Source organism: Pongo abelii, chromosome 10, assembly GCF_028885655.2.
Source record: "Pongo abelii isolate AG06213 chromosome 10, NHGRI_mPonAbe1-v2.0_pri, whole genome shotgun sequence".
Lineage (NCBI taxonomy): Eukaryota > Metazoa > Chordata > Mammalia > Primates > Hominidae > Pongo > Pongo abelii.
The window spans coordinates 108,268,552-108,294,007 of record NC_071995.2 but is presented as its reverse complement, the minus strand read 5'-3'; the positions used below and the strand labels follow the sequence as shown (position 1 = coordinate 108,294,007).

The 25,456-nt window shown below is 43.2% G+C and overlaps 1 protein-coding gene across 9 annotated transcripts in view; it reads right to left on the bottom strand.

The window, feature by feature from the left end:
- Nucleotides 1–25,456, bottom strand: part of UBE3B (ubiquitin protein ligase E3B) — a 59,048-nt gene that overhangs the window by 30,545 nt on the left and 3,047 nt on the right. For 5 of the 9 annotated variants that reach the window (XM_002823722.6, XM_003778120.5, XM_009248224.4 and 2 more), the window contains exons 2-14: nucleotides 24,215–24,320; nucleotides 22,271–22,452; nucleotides 22,002–22,122; nucleotides 19,922–19,981; nucleotides 19,418–19,522; nucleotides 17,335–17,431; nucleotides 15,998–16,083; nucleotides 14,875–14,957; nucleotides 8,091–8,196; nucleotides 7,660–7,780; nucleotides 6,206–6,383; nucleotides 4,485–4,648; nucleotides 2,835–3,002 (exon numbers count right to left, since the gene is read on the bottom strand). In XM_002823722.6, coding sequence (XP_002823768.3) covers nucleotides 2,835–3,002; nucleotides 4,485–4,648; nucleotides 6,206–6,383; nucleotides 7,660–7,780; nucleotides 8,091–8,196; nucleotides 14,875–14,957; nucleotides 15,998–16,083; nucleotides 17,335–17,431; nucleotides 19,418–19,522; nucleotides 19,922–19,981; nucleotides 22,002–22,122; nucleotides 22,271–22,431 — 1,450 coding nt within the window. In that variant the 5' untranslated portion in view covers nucleotides 22,432–22,452; nucleotides 24,215–24,320. The remainder of the gene's footprint in view (nucleotides 1–2,834; nucleotides 3,003–4,484; nucleotides 4,649–6,205; nucleotides 6,384–7,659; nucleotides 7,781–8,090; nucleotides 8,197–14,874; nucleotides 14,958–15,997; nucleotides 16,084–17,334; nucleotides 17,432–19,417; nucleotides 19,523–19,921; nucleotides 19,982–22,001; nucleotides 22,123–22,270; nucleotides 22,453–24,214; nucleotides 24,321–25,456) is intronic. The other 4 variants (XM_009248222.3, XM_063712249.1, XM_009248223.3 and 1 more) reach the window with 1 other exon arrangement.

The following is a 25,456-nucleotide window of genomic DNA, read 5'->3' as shown; positions in this document are numbered from 1 at the left end:
ATCTAATAATGCAGCTATTGACTTAGAAAGGCTGGATCTGAAAGGCCATGTGTCACTGAATATACAGTAAGGTGTGTTCCTCAGAAAAGCACAGTCACCTTGTATTTGAGCCCTTACAATACCTCTCATCTTATAGGGCACTCTCTGAATTATTTAGTTTTGAATAAAGAACTGTTTGGGGAAGGTATATTAGCCAGCAGTGGGAGCTGGGGGAACTCCATCAGAGCTACTGAAGGATGCTTAGAGGGTGAACTGAAGGAATTCTAAAGGAGGCCAAGAATTGTATCAATTTAGTGATTATGCCTAGAGCTTAGACCTCACGTTTTCAAGGGTAGGAGGATGTGGTTATAAAGAAGCCGTTAGAAGCAAGACTTTCTTGATCTGTTGGTGATGACATAGGTGCCCCACTCATAACTAGTCTTTCAACTGTCCATGTTATATCAAACACACCCAAGAATGTGGAAATCTCACAATTCAAAAACAGGTTAAAATAGAAACAGAGGAAACAGTTACACTGTGGCGATCACAAATATACTCCTATAGGATAAAAGAAGAAAAGCAAGTGTCCTCGAGTTCTGTGTGAAGGACTCATGTAGCGTAGACTAGAATACTCATAGCATCACACACTGATTCAACAAGGGCTGCATATCTAGCCATTTAGACAGAGATGGAGACACTGGGCCTGGCAGAGCAATGGCAGACAGACCAGCAGTGGCGCCAGTGCTATCAGATGTGTGTGAGGAGCACAAACAGACACTTCCTAAGTTGTCAGTAGAAAAACAGCAGTATTTTAAAAACAAGTGTTATTTTCTATAATCTAAGTTGCTAAATAGACTGAATATCAAACATACACTTTAGACTAGTTTATCTTCATCCTTAAAGTGTATATTTTCAAGTTGACTAAAAAACCTATATTTGGATTCTCTCACTTGGGAAAATGAGCTTCAATGTGAGCTCATTTAAAAAGCTGGACAGACAAGAGATCGAGACCATCCTGGCTAACACAGTGAAACCCCGTCTCTACTAAAAATACAAAAAAAAAATTAGCCGGGCATGGTGGCGGGTGCCTGTAATCCCAGCTACTCGGGAGGCTGAGGCAGGAGAATGGCGTGAACCCGGGAGGCGGAGCCTGCAGTGAGCCGAGATTGCGCTACTGCACTACAGCCTGGGCAACAGAGTGAGACTCCGTCTCAAAAAAAAAAAAAAAAAAAAAAAGGCTGGACACAAACCACAACCCCAAACTCCTCACTCAAGATGCTGCTCAAACCCCCAGGCGCTGGGGTGCCCCAGGTATGGTCTTAGCCCTTCTCTCCTCCCTCTGCTCATCTTTGGGAAACCTGCCCTAGGCTAAAAGCCCATGGCTTTACACTCCATCCCTCAGCTGATGCTCCCAGAGTGTCACCTCTGCCAGCATGCCCGGCAAGCCCCTTTCCCTTGTCACAGCCACAGCACAACAGACTCCCCACAGGCCCTGCACCCAGTCTTCCCCAACTCAGCAAACAGTGCTACCATCCACACAGGTGGTTGGGCCAACAACCTGGCATCTTCTTTAAAACCCTTAGTCCTCATGCTCCCAAATCCAAGCTACCAGTAAGACCCATATCTTCTACCTCTAAAACAAATCTAAATCCTCCTGCCTTAATCTCCATTGCTACTATACTAGGCCAGTGGCTTTCAACCAGGAATGATTTTGCCTCCCAGGGGGCATTTGGCTGAATGTGAAATTTGAAGATATGTTTGGCTGTCACGCTGGTTGGGAAGGTGCTACTGGCATCTATGAGTAGGGACCAGGGCTGCTAAACATCCCAAAACACACAAGACAGCCCCTCATGACAAAGAATGGGCCAGCCCAAGACATCCATAATGCTAAGGCTGAGAAATCCTGCTGTAGCCCAGGCCAACATCGTGTCTCAGCATTTTCATTCTCACAGTGCCCATCATTACATGAGCCCTACTTTTTACTTGCTTATTTTCGGTCTCCCCACTACTAGAATACAATCCCTTTGGGAACGAAGAACTTGGCTCTCTCTTTCACCTCTGTATCCTCAGTGCCTGGCACACAGGGGTGCTCGATAAATATCTGAAGAATGGATAAATAAGTGTGAAAGAGAAGCAGTGATTTATGATGTTAAAAAATGTAAAATGCAGCAGAGAAGTTCTTAATCCTTCATGTAATAAAAGGCTTCCACGGTTTACAAAGGCCTTTTGTACTCGTAAGACCAATTCATAACAACAACTGTGCTGCAACCTAAAAGCCTGTGATGCCCAATTCTGTGCTCACAGAGGGGACTTTCCTCCATGTTAAGCTAAAAAGGAAAATGTTGGGCATATCCACGTGATGAGATACTATGTAGCCAATAAAGATAAGGTTTTCAAAGAATTTGTGACATGGTAAAATGATTATTGGAAAGGATAGTGCTGTATATTTCAATTTAAATATATTTATTTTATATGTGCAGTACACTCAGGCACAGTTGATTGTTTTTGGATTATGGAATTAAAAGAGGTTTTCTTTTTTCTTTTTCTTTTTTTCTTTTTGCAACGCTATCTTTTTTGCTTTTTTACTCAGAAAACAAAAACTTTTTAAAAGTAAATTCTACTTCATAATTAAAGTAATAGTCACAAAACAGGAATGAGATGGAAGTGCTTATGATTGAGGGGAGCATGAGCAATTTAACTGAGATGGACCAATCTCTAAGAGGAACAGCTCAAAAATGCCCTCCTTCAGAATCTATTTTCAGAGTCAAAGAAGCCAGAAAAAAACATCGACTTTTGCTAAGACAAACTGTCTGCCAAATGTGAGAGGTGAAGAAGATGCCCTGGGGACTGCGAACCTGTGAGTATCTGCAGCCGAATCTGTGTGAGAGTTGTCAGCGCGGTCTGGTAGAGGACACAGATGTTGCAAACCTTCTGGACTTCTGCAGAGTCGACCCGTTTACCCCCAACAGGCCTGAGAATATTCCGGACTGATGCCGACTTTTGAAAAGCACGCTTTAGGAGACCTGGCATGGAGAAAAGAAGACATGCGAGCAGCAGCTCAGCCAGCTGCCAAATCCCACCCTGGAAAAGGAAGAGCATTTCAGTAAAGCTCTAAATGCACAGCCAGGCCAGACAGTGGGGCAACTCACTCAATTCAAGGCATTTCTTTGGGATAAATCAGAAAAACATTAACAACAGGATTTTAGGTACAACCCAAAGATCTCTTCAGAATACCCACAAGTTTCTCAGAATAAGCCAGGCATATTCAAATCTTACATGGGATTCTTATACTGGAAATCATCAAATTTCAAAACCCACAATGGTAAAAATTCAGAGGACTATATTAGGGGAAGAGGGGCAAAGGCAGGGGCCCTGGCTACATCTGTATTTTCTGTGCCTTTAGAGGGAAGGCGTGACAACCTCTAGTTCTGACACCTGGTTTTGAATGATATTCTACCTTTGTTTTCAACCTTCCCATTGATATCCTGCTGGAGTTACATTTGCTGAGCCCATGCTTACTGCTAGCTATGAGACAAGAGTTTTGCAACACACTCAGTAGAACAGACACCCTGAACCTGAAAACCCACCACAGGCATGTAACTCTGTCAAATTATGCATTAGTGGCCTTTCCATAACTTTTAATAAGAGTGTGCGACGAGAACCTTCCCATGGAACCCATTACTGACCCTGCAATAGGAAAGCCACTGAAGCACTAGCCCCGCCTGTGGTTCAGTGAGTGGCTCCTTTATAAGGAGTCCCACATGGGAGATTTATTTTCTTAAGAACTCAGAAAAGCTCTACTTCTAAGAAATTAGAAGAAAGCATCCACAGATCCCTTTTCATGTTGGTTTCTGAAACATTTCATGTTAGTTCACAGCCAAACTGAAGTTCACAGGTAGCCACAGTGGCCCTAATGGAACATATGTGTGTGGACATGCTTTTATTACCCAATCTTGATTGTGTTCACCTATTTCTATTTCCCCAATCCTTGTTTTCTATTCCTATGGATTTTTTGTTTTGCTATATATGAACTTAGTGACCTAATAAGCCTCAATTGTTGTGGAACAAGCTGGAGGCCAGGTGTGGTGGCTCATGTATGTCATCCCAGCACTTTGGGAGGCTGAGGTAGGAGGATCGCTTGAGGTCAGGAATTGGAAACAAACCTGGGCAATAAGGTAAGGCCCCCATCTCTGCAAAAATTAAAAAAAAAAAAAAAATTAGCCAGGCATGGCAGTACACGCCTGTAGTCCCAGCTATTATACTTGGGAGGCTGATGTGGGAGGATCACCTGAGCCTAGGAGTTAGAGGCTGTATGAGCTATGATGGTGCCACTGCACTGTAGCCTGGGCGATAAAGTGAGACTCTGTCTCTAACAACAAGAACAACAACAACAAAAACAAAGTTAGAGCATCCCACAAACACAGCGCAACATCCATACAGGAAGAAACAGGAGCTGTACTTCAGCCAAGCGGAGCTACAGGGCTGGGCCTGCTCCCGCCACTCACTCTTCACTGGGAGCACATTCTGAGGGGATGCTGGCTGTGCGTGGGCTGGCTCCTGGCTCTCCAGCAGCTTCTTGCTCAGGATATCATAGAAGAAGATCCGGATCAGAGGCACTCCCCACAGGAACTGCAGCTGTTTGGTGATCAAGTGCATTGACTCGTTAAGGCTAGGAAAGAGCAAAGGAGACCTGGCCTGTCAGTTCCATCTGATGCAGGGCCACGGCCAGCCCACACAGCTCCTAACGGCCTTCCACTGGGAGCTGTAGCTAGGACCTGGCACTCAACATGGCAAAGAAGATTACAAAAATAAAAAGTGGAAGTAACAAATCATTGCTGAGGGGCTGGTATGTCAAGGGCATTGACTCTTCATCTTGTCTGCTTTCCCCAGATCCCCAGGCTCCATGAGTCACACTCTTCTCGAAGACACTTGCTACCACCCAGGTGACAAAAACAATCTTGTACCCACTACACTGCCTCCCTCCTCACAGCTGGCTTGCAGGTGGTAGGGGGCCAAATCTAGATGACTCAGCAGCCTCCTCAGTGTTTCCTTGCATTCCAGGGGTTCCTTGCCTGACTCCACACTATACTCAGCATCCCTCAAATTCCTGGAATCTGCTGTCACCTTCCTGCTCAAGGTGAGGTGACACCCCTAACTGGTTCCCACATTGATCATCATATTGTTAATAGCTGCCATCCATGAGCACGGCCAGGCCTGCCTGCTGGTAGGTGCTTCACATGCATTATCTCATTCAATCCTTCTAGAAAGCCCTATCAAAGGGAGGGTGAAAACTATCCCCAGGTTTCAGATGAGGAAAGCGAGGCAAAGCAAGTCGTCCAAGTCCCTCCAAGAAGAGGAAGTGGAGCGGAGAGCAGGCTGTCTGCGGAGGTGCTGCTCTGCTTCATTTACCTCCCACAGCCTCCTGACTCTCAGCACCTCCGCCCCATCCTCTTCAGGCTGAGATGTCATGCTGGGGCAGGCTGTTCCCTAGCAATGAGTCTTTTTAACCAGATAGGACCCAGGGATGTCACTCAGGTACAACAAAAGAAAAATTTGGGAATTTCCTCCTCAGGTCTTTAGTTTTCTGCTGCAAGGGTAACTGCCAGGGACCCCACGCCTCGAGCAGATATGTGAACAAGAAAACAGCTGGGCAGCAGAGCTGGTTCCTCTCCAGAAACCACTTTATCTCAGCTCAGGTAGATATTTCAAATTCATGAAGCTGCGCTTTACTTGATCTCCCTTCTTCTAGTCTAGTGTTTCTCATGTTTTTAAGTTCGTAATTACACTTTTAAAAATTTATATTCCACCTCTTGAAAAGGATTTTGGGTGATTTCTATTCCCTTTGAATCATTTGTCTTGTTTTAGCATCTCCAAAATATGGCAGTCTAGTCAATCAATAAAAGTGACAGTGAAGAAGAAAAAACATTGATAAGGTCCATAACTGAATGGCAGGAACAAAATACAAAATAATAGGATTTCAATTTTGTAAAAAAGGATCAGTATTTCTAGATAGGAAAACTGACAGGATGTTCACTCAAGTTATCTTTGGTTTACAGGATAATGGGCTTGTTTTTAGCCTCTTTTGTTCTTACTCACAATTTATTAATATATAATGAATACGTATTATTTTTGTAATAAGAAACAAAACACCACAAGCTGGAAGAAAGAAAGAAGAAGAAGATGGTGGGAGAGGCAGGAAAGACAGTGATTTGCATCTGGGACTCACCCATAATCCACAGATTGGGAGAACCAGCCAAGGACAGGATGCCAGTGGGTCAGGTTGGACTTCTTCTGGGACACATACTTCTGACAGTAGCACAGCATCTGGGTGAGCAAACTCACGAACCCATCTGTCTCCTCCTCTAACACTCTGGGGCTGAGGGAGCCCAAGTGTAGGAGGTTGCCTACAGAGAGAGAAGGCTGAGTGTGATGGGCCCAGACAAACACTTTGGTGCCTCCCAGCCCTGCTCCCTGCCTGTGGCTCAGGTGGCCACATCCCATGTGCAGCAAGAAATTTCCACATAAGGGGCACTTGTCAATGCCGGAGGCTGCTGTGTGGTGCAAAGGTAAGAAACGGGCCGAGCTGACTTCAAATCCTGGCTATGCCACAGACAAGGTGAGCCGTGGCCGTCAACCCATGTCTCAAACCTGTTTCTTCATTTGTAAGATTGGAATGATGAACCCTACTCTCCATATGAGGATGAAGTAGCAGGTAAAATGTCAGGCACACAGAGGTAGGTGATATTTAGTTAGTATTACATTTTAATATTATATTAATGCTTAAAAATCAAGGGTCAACATAAGAAATGGTCTTTGAAGAATATCTGAGTGTCGTGGGAAGTTGCTGTTATTCAACGTTCACCAGTTAGTCAACGTCACTTGCGTGAACACTCGCACCATAAACTCCTCATGAAATTTGGCCCCAGGGAAGTTTTTATCTCAAGTCTGTAATCTCGCAGGCTGAGGCGTGTGGATTGTTCGAGCCCAAGGAGTTTGAGACTAGTCTGGGCAACATGGTGAAAAACCCTGTCTCCACTAAAAATACAAAAATTAGTCGGCCGTGGTAGTGTGCGCTTGTAGTCCCAGCTATTCAGGAGACTGAGGTGGGACGATCACCTAAGCCCAGGAGGTCAAGGATGCAGTGAGCCATGACGGTGCCACTGCAGTCCAGCCTAGGTGACAAAGTGAGACCCTGTCTTCAAAAAAGAAAAAAGCTTTTCCTATCTAAAATAAATTTAGGCAAGGAGAATTCGGTGCCTCTGCCTCAAATGCTTCTATTCACAAACCCTTTCTTCCATCTACAATGAAAACACTGTAAAATAGGTAAAGCAGGCGCCGCTCTGATATAAGCCCCACCTAACTACTCCCTCCCTTCTCTCTTGAGATGAGAATTATCCAGGCAATTCACCACATTTTCACTTTTCCTTGACTGCCAGGAAGCTAAAGGCTGACATCTAATGTTCATTAACAGTCACTTAACTAGTTTGCCAGGCTGGTACATTTTCCATGTGATTTTAATTTACATGTCTATTTTAACTATCCATCTAAATATGTGTTTTTTATTGTAAGCACTTCCAATTGTTACAAAAAACAACCAAATCTCTAGAATAGTGACAGGCAAAACACTTGGGCTTTCCCTGATGGCCAGGACACAATCAAGTTCCAGCCACGGATACTCACCCATTAGACAAAGCGTATGGCATCCTTCTAAACTTTCACATACATCACGGCATCGATCTTCGTCTCTTAAAAATATGATGAATTTACGAAGCATGTCATGGGATTCTAAAACAGTGAGGCGCTGCAAAGAATGGCAGACCGTTAAATCAGAAACTGCCAGGAACAGTTTCCTGTAGAGAGTGAACTTGATCACTTGCAGATCACCTGTGGTTATGCGGGATGTGCCAGCAAACACCAAGAAGAAAATGGACAGACGAGAACCCACTTCTTTGGGCTACTAACACAAGTGTGTCTATCACGGCCACTGGTCCCAAAGAACAATTAAAGGGAGGTGTGGAAATAAGCAGAGAAGTCATTTTACTTTCTAATGTCTAAGAAGAAAAGCAAAAACACAATTGGGTTTTAGCAGGGAACTCACAGAGCCAGCTTACCTCAGGGGTCACTGTGCTGAGATGAGTCACCAGAGCAGGCACAGACATGATGTGGATGAGGAATGGCCGAATCAGATTGTCTGAGAACTGTGCAGCAATCACAGGGCTAGACACAGATAGATCCGCTCATTCAGACAGGTCTCCATGTGCATCCAGAACAAAAGCACAACCCCACCAACATGCTCAAATTCCTAGAAATTATTCTGCATGGGATTTCTGAGAAAACTGAAGGCTGAGACTGGGGACACACACTAGGGAAATGGACAAGTCAGTGATGGTACAGTTGCTGATGCCATACTGTGCAGCTATGAAAAACCAGTTTTGAAATTTTACTGACATGAGAAAATGTTCATGCTATAATGAACTTTAAAAAAAGGCAAGATGAAAAACTATATACATGGAAGAGGAAGGAGTCTGTGATGGGGAGGGAGGGAAAAAAGGGGGGTTTTGGAGTGCTGGTATAATCAATTTCTCTATTGTGTAGTGCTTACCCAGGTGTGTTCACTCTGTGATAACTCACCAATAACTCACAATTCAGTTAAGCAGTTTATTTAAAAGTATATTTACACTATAGATACACAATATATACATATATAGTATACCTATAGTATATATACTATATATAAGTATATATATTGTATAATGTTTCAAAATACAAACACAAGTATAGATACATTTTTAAAAGATTGAGGACAGATAAAGTTAACAATGTATCTCTGGTTGTAGAATCATGAGAATTTTTTTCTTTTTTATGTTTTTCTGCTTTATCTAGGTTTTCTACAATAAGCATGTATTTCTTCCATAATCCAAAAAAGATAAATACTATTAGATAAAATAATGATCCTCATCCCACACCATATATAAAAAATAATGAAATAAGCCACAGACCTAAATGCTAGTTTTATAACTAAAACCATAAAATTCTTAGAAGAAAACACAGGAGTAAAGCTTTGAGATTTCAGGTTAGGCAATGATTTCTGAGGTTATCACACTAAAAGCACAAGAGTCAAAAGAAAAAAACAGGTAAGTTATGCTTCTTCAAAGTTTAAAACTTTTGTGATTCAAAAGACACTATCAAGAAAGTGAAAAGACAACCCATGGAACAGAAGGAAACACCTGCAGATCACTTGTCTGAAAAGGGACTTGTATCTAGAGCCTATAAAGAACTCACAACTCTCATAAAAGATGAAACATCCAATTAAAAAGTAGACGAAGGATCTAAACATACATTTCTCCAAAGAAGATATACAAATGGTTAATGAGCACATGAAAAGATGTTCAACATCACTAACTACCAGGGAATTGTAAATCAAAACAACAGTGAGATACCCCTGTATACCCACGGGGATGGCTAAATAAAAGACAGATAACAAGTGTTGGCAAGGATGTGGAGAAACTGGAGCCCTCCCTCACACAACACCACTCCTGGGAATGTAAAATAGCGCAGGCACTCTGGAAAATAATTTGGCAATTCTTCAAAAGGTTAAGCATGGAGTTACCACATGACCCAGGGAAGTCTACTCCCAGGAATATGCCCAAGAGAAATGAAAACATATGTCTACACAAAAACTTGTACACAAATGTTCACAGCAGCACTATTTATAATAGCCAAAAAGTAGAAACAACTCAAATGTGGTATATCTATATAATGGAATATTATTTGGTCATAAAATGCATGAAGTACTGATCCATGCTACAACATGGATGAACTCTGATTATATTATGCAAAGTGAAAAAAGCCAGTAGCAAAAGACCACATATGATGTGATTCCATTTATGTGAGATGTCCAGAACAGGCAAATCCAAAGAGACAGAAAGTAGATTAGCTGTTGCCAGGGGTTCTGGGGAGAGGGGAAAAGGGAGTGACTGCTAATGGGTATTAGGTATCTTTTTAGGGTGACAAAATGTTATGGAATTAGATTGTGGTGATTTTTGGGAATAGGCAACCAAAATCTGGCCATAAACTGGCCCCAAAACTGGCCATAAACAAAATCTCTGCAGCACTGTGACATGTTCGTGATGGCCATGATGCCCACGGCCCGAAGGTTGTAGGTTTACCGGAATGAGGGCAAAGAACACCTGGCCCACCCAGGGCAGAAAACTGCTTAAAGGCGTTCTTAAACCACAAACAATAGCATGAGCAATCTGTGCCTTAAGGACTTGCTCCTGCTGCAGATAACTAGCCAGAGCCCATCCCTTTATTTTCGCCCATCCCTTTGTTTCCCCATAAGGAATACTTTCAGTTAATCTATAATCTATAGAAACAATGCTTATCACTGGCTTGCTGTCAATAAATATGTGGGTAAATCTCTGTTAGAGGCTGTCAGCTCTGAAGGCTGTGAGACCCCTGATTTCCTACTCCACACGTCTATAGTTCTGTGTGTGTGTCTTTAATTCCTCTAGCGCTGCTGGGTTAGGGTCTCCCCGACCAAGCTGGTCTCAGCAGGTGATGGTTGCACAACTCTGTGAACATACTAAATGCCAGGGAATGGTATGCTTTAAATGAATAAAGTGTATGAGATGTGAATTAGACTTCAATAAAGTTATTTTAAAAAATTACTCACAGGTCATGCAGAAAAAAAGGTAAGACAACAACTTACAGAGGGAAAAAAAAGGTTTCTTCTAGCTAATGTGCTCCAATAGCAATGAGCAGAGGTGTTAGTGGTATTTAGGCTCTCAGAATTCACACTATGTACTTTCATTTTCAAGAGTCCATTTTTGGGACAAGGATGTTTTATGAGGCTGAAATGCTGAAAATATCAGTACTTATGTTCACCACTTGTCTAGGTAAGGCTAACCAACTGAGCTAACCTCTGTGATCTGAGTGGGGCACACGAAAAGAGAACCATGTTATTTTCTGCAGGTTAGAAAGAAGTTTAAAACAGAAGAGCACAATTCCCTAAACAGAAGAAAAGCAAACCACAGAGAATGCTGCTAAACCTACAACCAGTCACTTCACATTTGCAAGGAAAGGACCGCATCGTTATAACAGCACAAGGGGCTGTGACATTCTCTAGGGGTTCTCACAGAAACCTATGGATTCCATTCTGGGCCATATCCCTAAGTAACTTGGCCTGACAGACTGGGAGCAACATATCAGTGGAAGCATTATAGGACTGCAGGGCTGCCTCAGTGTTTGGAGGGGTGTGATCTTTTGAGTCTGCATGAGGCCAGACTCAAAAAACCACACACACTGCAAACACTCCTACAACTCCCTCAATTTCTTATTACCGATTTCCCCAGCATGAGGTCAACAGAATCTTTCTTTAGCCCACCTGTAGCTGTTGCATTTAAGTACCCCGGGTGACAAAGTCTATAAGTGCACTGCTTACTTGAATGTTTAACAGGGCTAGACATGGTGGGGGGTTGGGGAGAAGGATAAACAAAAGAGGTATGACTGACGCACAGTCCCTGCTAACAGAGAGCTCAGAGTACAACCAGAGAGCTGGGCAGGCATATGGGGAAAAACAGAAGCCACAGCTAGTGGGTACATGACTGAGTGCCTGGGCAAACTAGGGGTCCAGATAATCAATGCCATGGCAGTGTGAGGAACAGGGCAAGTTTGGGAAGGTTCTCAAGTGCTATTTACTAAAAAAAATATATATTATTCTTAGAATACAAAAATGTGTCCAATATGTGAGGCAAGTACAAAGAATAAGAAGAAAGAGTATGAGCTCTGGAGTTAAATAGCCTGGGTTTAATTTCTGGCCTGGCCACTCCCTGCTGTGTGACCAAAAGCAAACAGTTTAACTTCTCTGGGCCTTAGCTTCCTTGTCTGTAAAATGGAGAAAAGCCAGGTGTGCTGGCTCACTCCTATAATCCCAGCACTTTTTGAGAGGCTGACGCATGAGGATCACTTGAGGCCAGGAGTTTGAGACCGGCCTGGGCAATATAGTGAGACCCTGTCTCTACAAAAATTTTAAAAATAAAAAAATTAGCTGGGCATGTGCCTGTAGTCCTAGCTACATGGAAGGCTGAGGTGGGAGGATGGCTTGAGCCTGGGAGTTTGAGGCTGCAGTGAGCTCTGATCATGCCACTGCACTCCACCCTTGATGGCAAAGCATGACCTTGTCTCAAATAAATAAAATGGAGATAAGAGAATGTGGTGAGGAGTCAGTTAACGAATGTAAAAGTTTTAGAACAGTGTGTGGCCCATGAATGTTAGCTATTCATATTTCAGGATTTAGTGATCACGTCTTGGCACACCACTGATGATTTTATAGACTTTCACTATATTCCTATATGATGAAACCACTGATATCTTATTTTAAAAGGTCCTGATTGTGTTCAATTATATACAAACATTCAGAGGGGAAAAGTACTATTTGGGAAAAAGGCTTTAGAGTAGCCTGGCCTTCATAAGTGATTCAGTGGAATCTAATACATACAGAGAAGAAAAACTGCAAGGATGGGTGCTGGTTATATTCTTAAAGGAGAATTTAAGTGTGGTGGAATGACTGGATGTGAGCATGCTGGTGAATCATATGTGAATTACAACCACACCGGGACAGGGGAGGGATGCTGGACAGGAAAGAAAGGTGAGGTGCTCCTAGAGCTTGTGTCTCTGGAGGTGGAGGGGGAGGCAGAGCTGCTCCTGAGCTTGAGAGTTCAGGCCTCAGTGTGCTGACCTTCACTGTGTCTGCCAGAGGACAGTGGGCAATGCTGCTGGAATGAGCTGCCCCACAAAGTGACTCGGGTAGGGACAGTTGCAGTGAATCTGTTTCTTAGGCTTCTGGGAAAACCTGTTTGTACCTAGATATTAGGGCTCATCAAATACAACTCACGTAACTTCTCTAAAAGTATGAAATGAAGGTGCAATTGTTCATTAGATAATTAGTTATACTTCCGTAACTAATGATAGCATAACCGGTTACATCCTGTTCTTCTGTGTGAGGGTCTAGCCTCTAGAGGCATGTGGTCTAATATGGCAGCCACTGGCTATATGTGGCTACTGAGCACTTAAAAATGTGGCTGGTCCAAACTCAGACGCGCTCTAAGTACATACCAGTTTTGAAGACTTGGCATGAAGAGAAAAATGTAACACATTATTTAATTTTAATTAAAATAATTTAAAAATATTGGTTACATGTAAAAATAACATTTTGGATATATTAGTTTAAATAAAAACATATCATTATACTAAATTTCCCTTTTATTTTGACTTTTTTTTTTTTGAGACCAGGTATTACTCTGTCATCCAGGCTGGAGAAGCTCAATCATGGCTCGCTGTAGCCTTGACTTCCCTGGCTCCAGTGATCCTCCCACCTCAGACTCCTGAGTAGCTGGAACCACAGGCACATGCCACCATGCCCAGCTAATGTTTGTATTTTTTGTAGAGACAATGTTTGGCCATGTTGCCCAGGCTGGTCTTGAACTCCTGAGCTCAAAATGATCTGCCCACCTCGGTCTCCCAAAGTGCTGGGATTACAGGCATGGGCCACCGTGCCTGGCCTCTTTTGGCTTTTTAAATGTGGCTCTAACTATATATCCATCAGACAGACCTGCTCTAGGTCAGCCTTGTCCAACAGAACTTTCTGTGATGCTGGAAGTTTTCTATATTTGTGCTGTCCCACACAATTGCCACTAGTTACATGTGGCTGCTGAGCATTTGAAATGTGGCTAATGCAACTGAGGAAGTGAATTCTTCATTTTATTTAACTTAAATGAATTTTCATTTAAACAGCCCCCTGTGGCTAGTGGTTAGTGGAAAGCACAGTCTAGACCAGGTGTTTATAAACTATGGCCTATTCTTGTAAATAAAGTTGTACTGGAACACAGTCATGCTCATTTGTGTATGTACAATCTACGGCTGCTTTCAAGATGCAGTGGCAGAGTGGTTGTGACAGAGGCTGTATGGCCCATAGAGTTGAAAATATTTATCCGGCTCTTTCCAGAAAATTTGGCCAACCCATGCTCTAGCCCATCATTTTCCAAATAGGTTTTCCATGGAAAATGATTTCATGGGATATCAATGGCATCCAAAAAACAAGGCAGGGGTATTCCATGCTCAGATATGTTTGGGCCAACCCCGGGTTAAATAAGCCCACGGGGTCCTGCTAGCATAGCAGGACTTCTCAGAGCTCTCAGCATGAAAGTGTACTGTAGATCCACAGATGAGGGCAGAGCAGGCAGCTTTCACCAAGCTGGTTCCACCATGACACTCTTCCTTCCAGGATCTTTTATTAACATCTCCCCAAGCTAGTGTTCCCCTCGACAGTTTAAACATGTTCTGGACCTATGAATAAGCACAGTGTTTTACATCTGGCAATTCTCAGAATTGCAGGCATAATTTCCATAAGGAATTACTTAGCTTCTTCAGTACTTGACATCTCCAAACTAAGTGAAGGCAAATATCACCTCTTCTCTGGTCCTCCAAATTCTAACATTTTACATGCGTGTTCGCATTATTTCCTTAATCCTCTCACCCTGCCCTTTGCTGGGCTTCTTCTGGCTCCTAGGTTTTTTGTTTTGTCAATTAAAACTTCAAAAGGAAAAATGATTGCATCTTGGCCTCTTTTAGATAAAAGAAATTCATTTTGAATAGTTTCCAAAGATCACACTGCAATAATATTCAGGGCTGAAGATTAAGAAATATTCAAGACTGAAGATTAAGAAAAAGTTTGAGCAGTCACAAAAGTGCTCACTTTCATTAAGAACAATGCTTCCTGTAAATTCTGACAAAGTGGGCAAGTCTATACCTAATACCAGTAACGAGAGAAAGAAAAACCAAGAGGAGGAAGCATTCAAGAACATGCCAACACCTCAGCTATGGTTTCTTACTCACCGTAACGCTAGAGAAAAGGCTGCTGTTAAAGTGCCTTTGGATAGACAAGGACGGGGTCTTGCCAGGCCACGGGTTAACAATATCTGAAAAGAATGTTTTAATTGGTCAGAGGATAATACCAACTTTATATTCATTTGTACATAAAAAAGCAAAAAAGTAAACTGAGTGCTTCAGATAAAAAAACTGTATTGTGAGCCAGGCATGGTGGCTTGTGCCTACAGTCCCAGCTCAGGAGGCTGAGGCAGGAGGATTCCTTGAGGCCAGCCTGGGTGACAGAGCAACCCTGTCTCTTAAAAAAACAACAACAAAAAAAACCCCCCAAAAACCGTATGCAGTGTTTTTATAAAAGGAAAGGGAAGAAAGTATTGGGTAACGAGGTTAACTCTACCACTCTTTCTCCAAATATTATGGTTAGAAATTCTTTAATAATAAAGTTAAAAAAACAGCTAATAAAAATAATGCCAGACTTAAAATTTAAAGACACCATATTATTTTAGAAACCGTTTAATTACGGTGTGAAGTAGAAGGTTCCTCTAGTGAGACAACTGCCAGTCATACCAGCTTCTGCCAACAGACCACCTCACAGGGTTGTTGTGAGAAGCATATGAAACCAAATCAGGAAACAGCCCATCACAGCACTAGGGAGAAGGAAGGGCAAAGTCAACATTACTGCTCAAACTCAAGAATTCCATAGTACCTTTAAACAGCAATCAGGCTTTCTTAACAATTCCCTAGAGGTATGATCTGGCACAACAAGGTACAAAGTGGAGAGGGCTGTTTGAGGACACAGAGCTAGAAATACGATTCTAGACATCAACCAAGAAGGAATCTGAGGGAACAAGCCCTGAGGTCTCCTTCCAGAGTTTAAATGTCAAAAGACTGGATTACCCTTGCAGCCAAAAATGTGGAGCATTCAAGGGATCCCAGCACTACTGCCCTCCCTTTACCTGACCCACAAGTGAGACACGGCAGGGGAAGGAAGAAGAGGACAGCAGGCATCAAGCTCTTCCTATGAAAAGTGTTTCTGAGGAGGGCACCAGGTATGCTGAACGCAAATGTAAAAATCCAAGTGCAGGTGTTGGAGAGTGGAGAAGTCGCACATTGGGGGGCAGGAGTCACAGACCTGCAGCACAGAATAAAATCCATGCTGGTTGAGATGTCCCATTATATTTGCACAAACGTGGTTCATCGCTGGTCGAAGACTTTCACCTAAAGAAAGAAAACAGTGAGAACAAAAAAGTCTCTTGTCATAATGTGACCTGTTTATGTGGGACAGGAAATTGTGTCCCACATCCGAGGCCCTAAGAAATGAGATACCCCCTGGCTTGCCTCCCTTTTCCCTTAGGCCTGGTGCCAGAGTACAGGGAGGCAATGCGTATCTGGAACTCTGTCTCTCCTGGAAGGCCTGGCTCAAGTGTCACCTCTTGAGTGATGGGTCCTCTCACACCCCTAGCCAGAAGTGACATCTCTGGCCTCTGAGCTCCTGTAGCACCTTTTCTAATTCCCTCCTAGGGCCTGGCACTGTCTTCGCCAGGGGGATGCCTACTCTCCTCAATGGGACATGAGCTTCCCGGCAGAGCCCACAACTCAACAATTTTTGGGTTCCCCTCAAGAGGCCAGGGTCATGACTGAAATAAACCCTCCCTGCTGACCTGGAGCCTTGCATACAGTTTCCCCTGCTTTCCGTTTCATCCCCGCTCTTCACTCTGTGAATCGTAGCTCTCTCCAGCTCTCAGCTTACACACCACTTCTTCAGGAAAGCTAGAGCCCCAGACCAAGCAAGGCCTCCCCACCCTACTGGACACTCTCATTTCTCTTTCATGCTTCCTTCCAAACACTTACCACATTATTGTCATTTTATATCTATTAGCGACATCTATTTAATGCCTGTTTTCCTCATCGGACTTTAAGTTCTGTGAGGAAGGAAGCACCTAAAGTCCCTGGAGGGCAATGCCCCTTCCTGTTTTGCTTATCTCTGTCTTCAGCGCCTAGCGGCATCTGGCATGTATGGGCTACTTGTTGAACAGATGAATGAAATGACCACATGAAACACATGGGGCTAACGACACTTACCAGGGAAGGAAGCAGTTTATAATGCAAATTTTATGGGCAAAATAGAATTATTCACAACCTAATGATTTTCCAAGTAAAATGACAACGCTTAAGTGAATGTTATCACTTGGAGGCTAAGGCACTGTGGGAATTATAAAAATTAAAATCAGAAGAACCACGCCTTTAAATGTAAATTCAAAGAAGGGTCGAGTACAACACACAATGCTGAATGGATTCTGGATACTGCGATGCAGTCTGATGTTCAGCACCAAGGGCCATCCTCATTTGTATCGTCTCAGGGCCTTCCCTGAGGCTTGTGGCAAAAATGCTTCTTACAAAGGAAAAAAGGTCCCCGAGCTCTCTATGGAAATGTTGGTTAGACAACATTTTGAAGCAAGTCCCACAGACCTTTTCCCCGAAGAATTTTCCACGTTGAAGTGTCCGTGAAGGTGACAAGCATCGTGAGGTACAGGGTGATGAGTCGGGAGTCCTGCAGGATTTCAGGCTGGAAACAATAAACACAGCAAGATTAAGACACACATCCTCTGATTCCAGACAGTGAAGTGTTCACTTTACAACTGCTCTACGGGCACTCAGCCTGGAATCAGAGTCAGGATTATAAGTCAGTCTTAATTCTTTTTCTCTTGGGCAATGACCACTCCAGGAGTTAAATAACAGGGAATTTGGCACTCTAGTGCCTGACCGTGGAATCATGTATTCTTGGGAGTGGAGAATTGAGAATCCCTAGAAAACAAGATGACCAGGGCTGGCTTACTGTATGTACATGTGCCTGCCTGTCTGTCTGAACTCTGCAGCAACACAGCAGAAATGCAATTGAGCATGACTGGGACTCTGGGCTCAGCCTTCTGACTTTACCACTTACTAGCTGTGTGAGCTTAGGCAAGTTTCTTAACCTCTCTGTGCCTCAGTTTCCTCATCTGTTGACCAGAAATAGTAACACTGCTTTCCTCATAGGGTTGTTGTGAGAAGTAAATGGATTAATGCGTACGATGCACTAAGAACAGTGTCTGGCACATAGATAACTCCATGTAATGTTGGCTGCTGTTCTAATTTTGATGACAGTTCATTGTTTCACCAAGTGTAAGTCAAGCAAAAGGCCTGACTGCTTTCTAGGCCCACAGACCCTATAGCAGGTCCCCCTGGAAGGGATCTCGGAGACAACCTTGGAGACCACTGAGTTCAAACCTCTAAGCTCATCGACAGTAAGAGAGGGGAAGCAGCTTGTTCAAGGCCACGTGGGAAATGAACAGCAGAATCAGGACTCAATTTCACATATTCCTGGCTCCAGAGTCAGGGCCCTTTTTCTCCTGACGTCTGTTGCTTTGCATAAACTTTTTTTGTTTGTCCAAAATAGAAGAGCCTCTCCTCAAAAGAGCAATCTGTTTTGGAATGTAAACACAGAGAGCAGATAAACAAGGATCTGCCTGGCTCGCATGCAGGCAGGGAAATAACCTGCCCACTTGGCCCTAAGGCATTCTGGTGGACTCCCAGGGCTCCGAGGAACATAGTGTGGAAACCCTGCCCTGAGCCATGCCTCACCTGACAAGCCAGGTGTGGCAAGAGCCATTCCTGAGCACCCAAAGAGGGATGGCTGGGAATGGATTATTACCGGGGCGGGGGGCGGTCCGGGGACTTTCGTTCCATTACTGAGCTGCTATCTCTGTCCTTGCCAAGCATCTGGCCCTGAAACCTCTCTCTCCCTATATGCAAAGTGGAAGAAGCTCCTGTATATGTCTGCTCACACCCCGTCCATCCTTTTCAGAACACTGAAGGGGGTAGGGGAACACAGGACCAGGCTGGGCTAGAGGCAGTACCCCATTCCTCTTGCCACTGTGACTGGTTCAGGGACGAACCCAGGATTCCACTGGACCTGCAAGAAACCTGGATTTTTGAACTGGTCGGGAGGCCTCTCCTCCCTTTAGTCAAGACAGAGTAAGAATATAAAGTCAAAACTGCTGGTTGCCGTCATTACAGCAGGGAAGGACGAGGTGACCCCAAAAGGGAGCAGGGATGAGAGAAAAGAATGAGAGAGAGAATCCAGAACCCCCTGGCTCTCCTCACCCCAGCTGCCACGTTACTGAATATATTCTAGAGCACAACGTTCTCTTCCTTGCTTAACCGGTAGGTGATACTAGCTGTGCTCACACTGGGCTTCTGTACTTTTAACAAGAGGCCTGACTAATATAATAATGTAGATCATAAAGTACCGATTACATTAAATGAACGGGAAGGAAAGTGACGGATTCCCTGGCATGGAGGCTGTGGCGTGGCAAGCGGGTTAAGGGTCCAACACACACCAGAGGAGGGCTCATATTGATAACAGCATCAAAATTCCTCTCTTCCAGAACAGTGGCTCAACTAGCAACTCTGGTTGATAGGGACTCTGAAAATACAGACTAAAATCTACAGGTGAAAATGACATATTTACTGTTTCTGGTTTTGCCTTTTTTTTTTTTTTTTTTTTTTTTACCTTGAGCTGCTTGAGAAAATCACAGCAGTACCACAGAATGTTCTTGATCTGTTTAATCCAAAGGAGGGTGAGGTCCTTAGAACAAGCCAGGGACACATACCACACCTATAGGAGGGAAAAAGAGGAATGTCATGGGCTGTTATAGAGATCATATCACATATGCTCTAACTGTTGGAACTGGATCTATTAGTTAGGTCCACTGCCAGATAAAGCAGTGGACCTGAATGGACGAATAAGCTGTAAACAGGACTTATTTTAACACTAAACCCAAAGACAAAATAGCCTAGTAAGAAAATTTACTATCCTGTGTTGTGGCAAAAGCAGAACGTAGCTACTTGGATCATGAAGAAAGTAAGGAATCATTTGTACTTTGGTAATGTTTTCCATCCACTACTTATTTGCATTTGTGTATGAATTGGTCCTAACATTCAACAGGAACTTTCAGAGCCCAGTAGGCTGGCCCTTAAGAGCTTGTGGGAAACACTGCGGCTCCCGTCCACTTACCTTAGGCTCATTCTCAGCATCCATGCTGCTCAGGATGCTGCGACACAACTTCTCAAATCTCTGCAAAGAGACATACTGGGGGTTATACATTCCCACAACCCATCGAAAAGTGAAAACAAAGAAAACAAGCCTTCGGCAGGTACCTGGCACGTGCAAGTATTATGCCAGGTGATTCACACATAATCACATGCAGTTCCTTCCTACAGATGAGGACACTGAAGATCATAAAGACTAAAGGGTTCTCCAACTGGTGGCCCAAGAGCTGGAGGAACCCTATAGAAATGTTTTAGAAACTGGTATACTTCACATAAAAATCCAAATTGAGGCTTCTTTCAAAAAACAATATCAATCTGGCAAACTGGACTTGGATTCCTGCAGGCCTACTGCTGTCTCCTCAACTGTGCTCTCCAGTTTACCATTTCTTAAGCACCATGGATACTGACTTTTGCCTCACAGACAGTAGCCAAAGGCTGCTGTATCACCACTTTTATCCTGTAATGCAAAAGGAAGAAAAGTGGAAACTAGAAAACAGGTTCCATTTTGGCTATACCAATCCTGGATCCACCCTTAAACCATGTGATATTGGGCGGGCTGCCCTACCACCCTGAGCTGCAGTTTCCTTCTCTGTAAGATAAGGTTCACCTCCTCCAGCTTATCTGTCCTCATCTACGTAATCATGTGTTCACTGCCTGCATAGTCCTCCCTCTCTTGCTGGGCTATGAGCTCCATGAGCATAGAGATCTTGCCCGTCCTGTTTCCTCCCAAGGGCCCAGTGCCTAGAGAGGGTTGGCACAATGTGAAGCTTAGCAATAGCGAATGCTTAACAGCTGGTAACATGGAGACATGCCTCAGTGGCATTGTTAGTACTATTACAGATAACTAGCTGCTTTTCTGGGATTACATTTTTCAGGCTGATCATTCTAATCCCTAAGGTGCAAACTGGCACCTTTTGTATGATTTGTAGGATATTTAAAAAATTTCAAATTGCCAAGATTTACAAATTAGAACATTGATGGTGGCTCACGCCTGTAATCCCAGCACTTTGGGAGGCTGAGGCAGGTGGATCACTTGAGCCCAGGAGTTTGAGACAAGCCTGGGCAATATGGTAAAACTCTATCTCTACAAAAAATACAAAAATTTGCTGTGCGTGGTGGCACACATCTGCAGTCCCAGCTACTCAGGAGGTTGAGGTAGAAGAATCGTTTGAGACTTGGGAGGTCAAGACTATAGTGAGCTGTGATAGTGCTACTGCACTCCAGCCTGGGCGACAGTGAGACCCTGTCTCAGAAAATGAAAGAATGAATGAACGAACATTGAGCATAAAGACTCAGATCTTTGGCATCTCTTTAAAAAAAAAAAAAAAAATCAGAGGCTGGGTACAGTGGCTCACGCCTGTAACCCCAGCACTCTGGGAGGCTGAGGCAGGTGGATCACAAGGTTAAGAGATCGAGAGCATCCTGGCCAACATGGTGAAACCCCATTTCTACTAAAAATACAAAAATTAGCTGGGCGTGGTGGCACGCGCCTATAGTTCCAGCTACTAGGGAGGCTGAGGCCGGAGAATTGCTTGAACCCGGGAGGTGAAGACTGGCAATGAGCCGAGATCGTGCCACTGCACACCAGCCTGGCAACAGAGCGAGACTTCGTCTCAAAAAAAAAATCAGAGTATGAGTCCACCACCGAGGTGTGTAGTAGCTGCTCCCCATGGATGGGGCAGGCCACAGACCCTGCTACTCCCTTTGATGTCCTCACCACTGCTGCCTGTCAGTTACTGTTTAATATGATTTGTATTTTGTATTATGTTTTATCTCATATATGTTTTTTTTTTACTCATTTACCTAAACTTCCTGACTCTTGCATGCATCTGAGTTCAACTTGTGCTTATAATGGTCAATGTGAAAAGATTCCTAAAAGCATTGGGCAAAATCCCTCCAAAACAGGTCCCAAGAAAACAAAAGGGACAGGATGTGAGGGTGACAGTAATTACCTCATAAAGCTGCTATAGAACTGAGTTAATATCAATAATTAAAAAAGATCTGACATATGGAAGTATTATACATGTTTGCTATTATCATTTTACCTCATTATCCTCTTTGATTCTGAATAAGAACAGCAGTTTCCTGGCAATCTTAAAAATACAAAGTGCACTTCTTTTAGTGGACTCAGGGTCATGTGCTTTAAAAAAGTCATCAATCTCTCTCCTAGAAAGGAAAGGGCAAAAAAAGACATTTTAAATTAACAGCTTGTAGCACCTGGAAGGCTTTTCAAGCACTTTATGAGAAAAAACTCATTTATCTGCTATTAATTGGGAGCCAGAGAATCATGTGCTAGGGAGATCCTAGCCCTTACCTGATATCTCTCTGCAGTCGACTCCGACAGAGAAAACTCCGGACATGGGCCTGGATCACGACAGCTGCCCGCTCCCGCTCCTTCTGCACAAGCCTTTCTTCTCGTGCCTGACGGGCTCTATCGATGAACCATGCTCTCGAGGTCTGAGACAGGGTGAACATGTTTGCAAACTTGCACAAACCCTGCAAGGAAAATGGGCAAGCAGGTGTTGTAGATTGTTGTGTGAAAAACACACATAGAAAGGGGCTCAAGAGCAGAGGGTGGGCAGGGACCTGGGCAGCAGAGATACTCAGGACCTGTCAACACCCTCCAAAGTGCTAACAGCTCTCTGGCACAAGTCCCAACCTCCTATAGGCTCTTTCATGCAACTCACCAAGACCAGGGATGCTACATCCTATATTAAATAATCACATCTTCTTAAGGGAAAGAGCACAGCACCTGGCATAGGATAAGGGCAGGCCCAGCTTTACGAACAAAGAATGGATCAGTCCCACCCATAAAGCTCTAATTCAAACCAGGTATCCTATAGGTCAAAGATTCCCAGATATTTGAATTTTCTGGAGTAGTCCACAGTATTTGGGAAACCAAAACTGAGAAGTCAGCTTTTATTTTGCCAAGTAAAGACTTGAGGGAAAAATCAAACATGATTATTTGCTGTCATCATCATTGTATTCATCCATTCACTAAAGAAATATTTACCAGTGCATACTTTTTGACAGCACACAAAAAAGAAAGGGCCATTTCAACATTAACAAAGCAAAAGGTACATACTTCAGAATGCAAGACAGTCCATTACATTGAAGATATTTGGTTTTATGTATAGCTTATTCCATTGTCCTTACAATTACCATCCTGCCAAGGACCAGTGAAGACTTTACTGCAGAACTGGTCCTGTCCACTAACGGGTGCTTTTCTGAAGAGCAGCTCTAAATTATATACTAAGTTTTTATCTAAATCACCAGTAACTGTTTTTTCCTAAAGGAACAGCTTTTGCTAGCAGCCTAAAGCACACAGCAGTGACCCACGGAGGCTCCCATATTGAGATGATTTCTTTAGATGCTTGATGATGTTGCCATTCTATACAAAATGCACAATCAGCCCAGTTAAAAACACTGAAATGAATTATTCAGAAATCTAGACTTCCAGAAAACAATCTACCAGTCACCCACATGAAAATATCATCCAGAGTAAAAAGTTGGATGGCTAGAACTAGGGGCCATCTATCCTAAGTGAAATAACTCTGAAACTGAAAGGCAAATACTGCATGACCTCACTTAGAAGTGGGAGCAAAACAATGGGCTCACATGGACAAACAGAGTGGAATAAGATAATGGAGACTCCAAAAGGTGGGAGATGGGACAGGGGTAAGGATTGAACAATTATTTATTGGTACAATGTTCACCATTCAGATGATGGGTGCACTAAAAGCCCAGACTCCACCATTACACAACATACGCATATAAGAAACCTGTACCCCCTACATCCATACAAAGAAATTTAAAAATTATTAAAATAAATATTGGACTTAACAGTATTATCTCCTAGAGGTATTAAATGAATTACGTGTTATTGAAAGGCATTTAATAAGTGTGCTCTATTATTAGTATTAATAAGGACAATAAAATAATACTCTTTTATAACCAAAAAAAAGTTGGTGCTAGCCTCCCACCACATGAACATATCAAGGGACCTCTGTGACCCCTTCTCAACAGTGATCTGTCAAACATCATCAGTAATCCTTGAAACAAACTAACAGAGCCCACTTGACCACAGGAGGGAAGGTATTAGGTTGGTACAAAAGTAATTGTGGTTTTCAACCTTTTTAAAAAAACACTAAGTCGTAATTACTTTTGCACCAACTTATAAAAGGCTTGGAGAGAAACGGTAGCCATCTTCTGAATCATTTACGCTTCCTGCCCCAACAGTAAAGTCTGGAGATCTCACCTGAGGACCTGCCTGTGTCGCAGAAATGCCAGGTAATCATTAGTGATCTTGCACAGGACTCGTGGCTGAGAACAGCTTCTCACTTCAGAAAAGCTTGTTATTTTTTCTGGCAGAAGCAGAAGAAAAAAATCCAGACTTAGGGTTAAATTTTATAGGTGTGGTATCATACATCTTCCTCACTGAGTAAAAGTAATAACTACAATGCCAATGGTTTTTTAAAAACACCACTGGGTCCTCTTTATTTAATGTCTCATCTAAATTTTATACTGTATCTCTTCAATCCTCACAGTTTAAAGGGAATATGTTGAAAATAAATCCCAAAGTTGTTGTTGAATTAAAGCTGTGATGGAAGCAAAATAACTTAGAGGTCATGGAATGTTAAAGAGCTATTGAAAATTATATTTGACATTTTCCTTTTTTTTTTTTTTTTTTGAGATAGTCTCACTCTGTCGCTGAGGTTGAAGTGCAGCAGCATAATTTCAGCTCACTACAACTTCTGCTCCCAGGTTCAAGCGATTCTCCTGCTTCAGCCTCCCAAGTAGCTGGGATTACAGGTGTGTGCCATCATACCCTATCTCAGTTGGGATTACAGGTGTGAGCCACTGTGCCTGGCCATGTTTGACATATTTTTTTTTTTTTTGAGACGGAGTCTCGCTCTGTCGCCCAGGCTGGAGTGCAGTGGCGCGATGTTGGCTCACTGCAAGCTCTGCCTCCTGGGTTCACGCCATTTTCCTGCCTCAGCGTGTTTGAAATTTTTAATGATAATGGAAAAACGTTTATGCCTTAGAAGTGAATAAAGGGCTGCCTGTGGACCAATAAGATCCCAATTGCCTAAAGAAAAATGCACACACACACAGATACAAAACTAGCATGAACTATACCAACATGTTACCAGTGGCTGTTTTGAGGTACTGAAATTGGGGGAAATTTTTCTTAATTGGTCTGTATTTTCTAAATTTTCCACAGCATGCACATGGTGAAGCAGCACTGCACAGTGAGGGGCACACGGGCTTTGGGAGTCACACAGAGTTGGAGCCAGTCCCTAGCTCTGCCACATATTATAGGGAGAAGGTCTAAGTCTTTTTTTTTTTTTTTTAAGGCAGGGTCTCGCTCTGTCATCCAAGCTGGAGTGCAGTGGTGCAATCATGGTTCACTGCAGCTTCTACCTCCCAGGATCAAGCGATTCTCCCACCTCAGCTTCTCAAGTAGCTGGGACCACAGGTACATACCACCACATCTGGC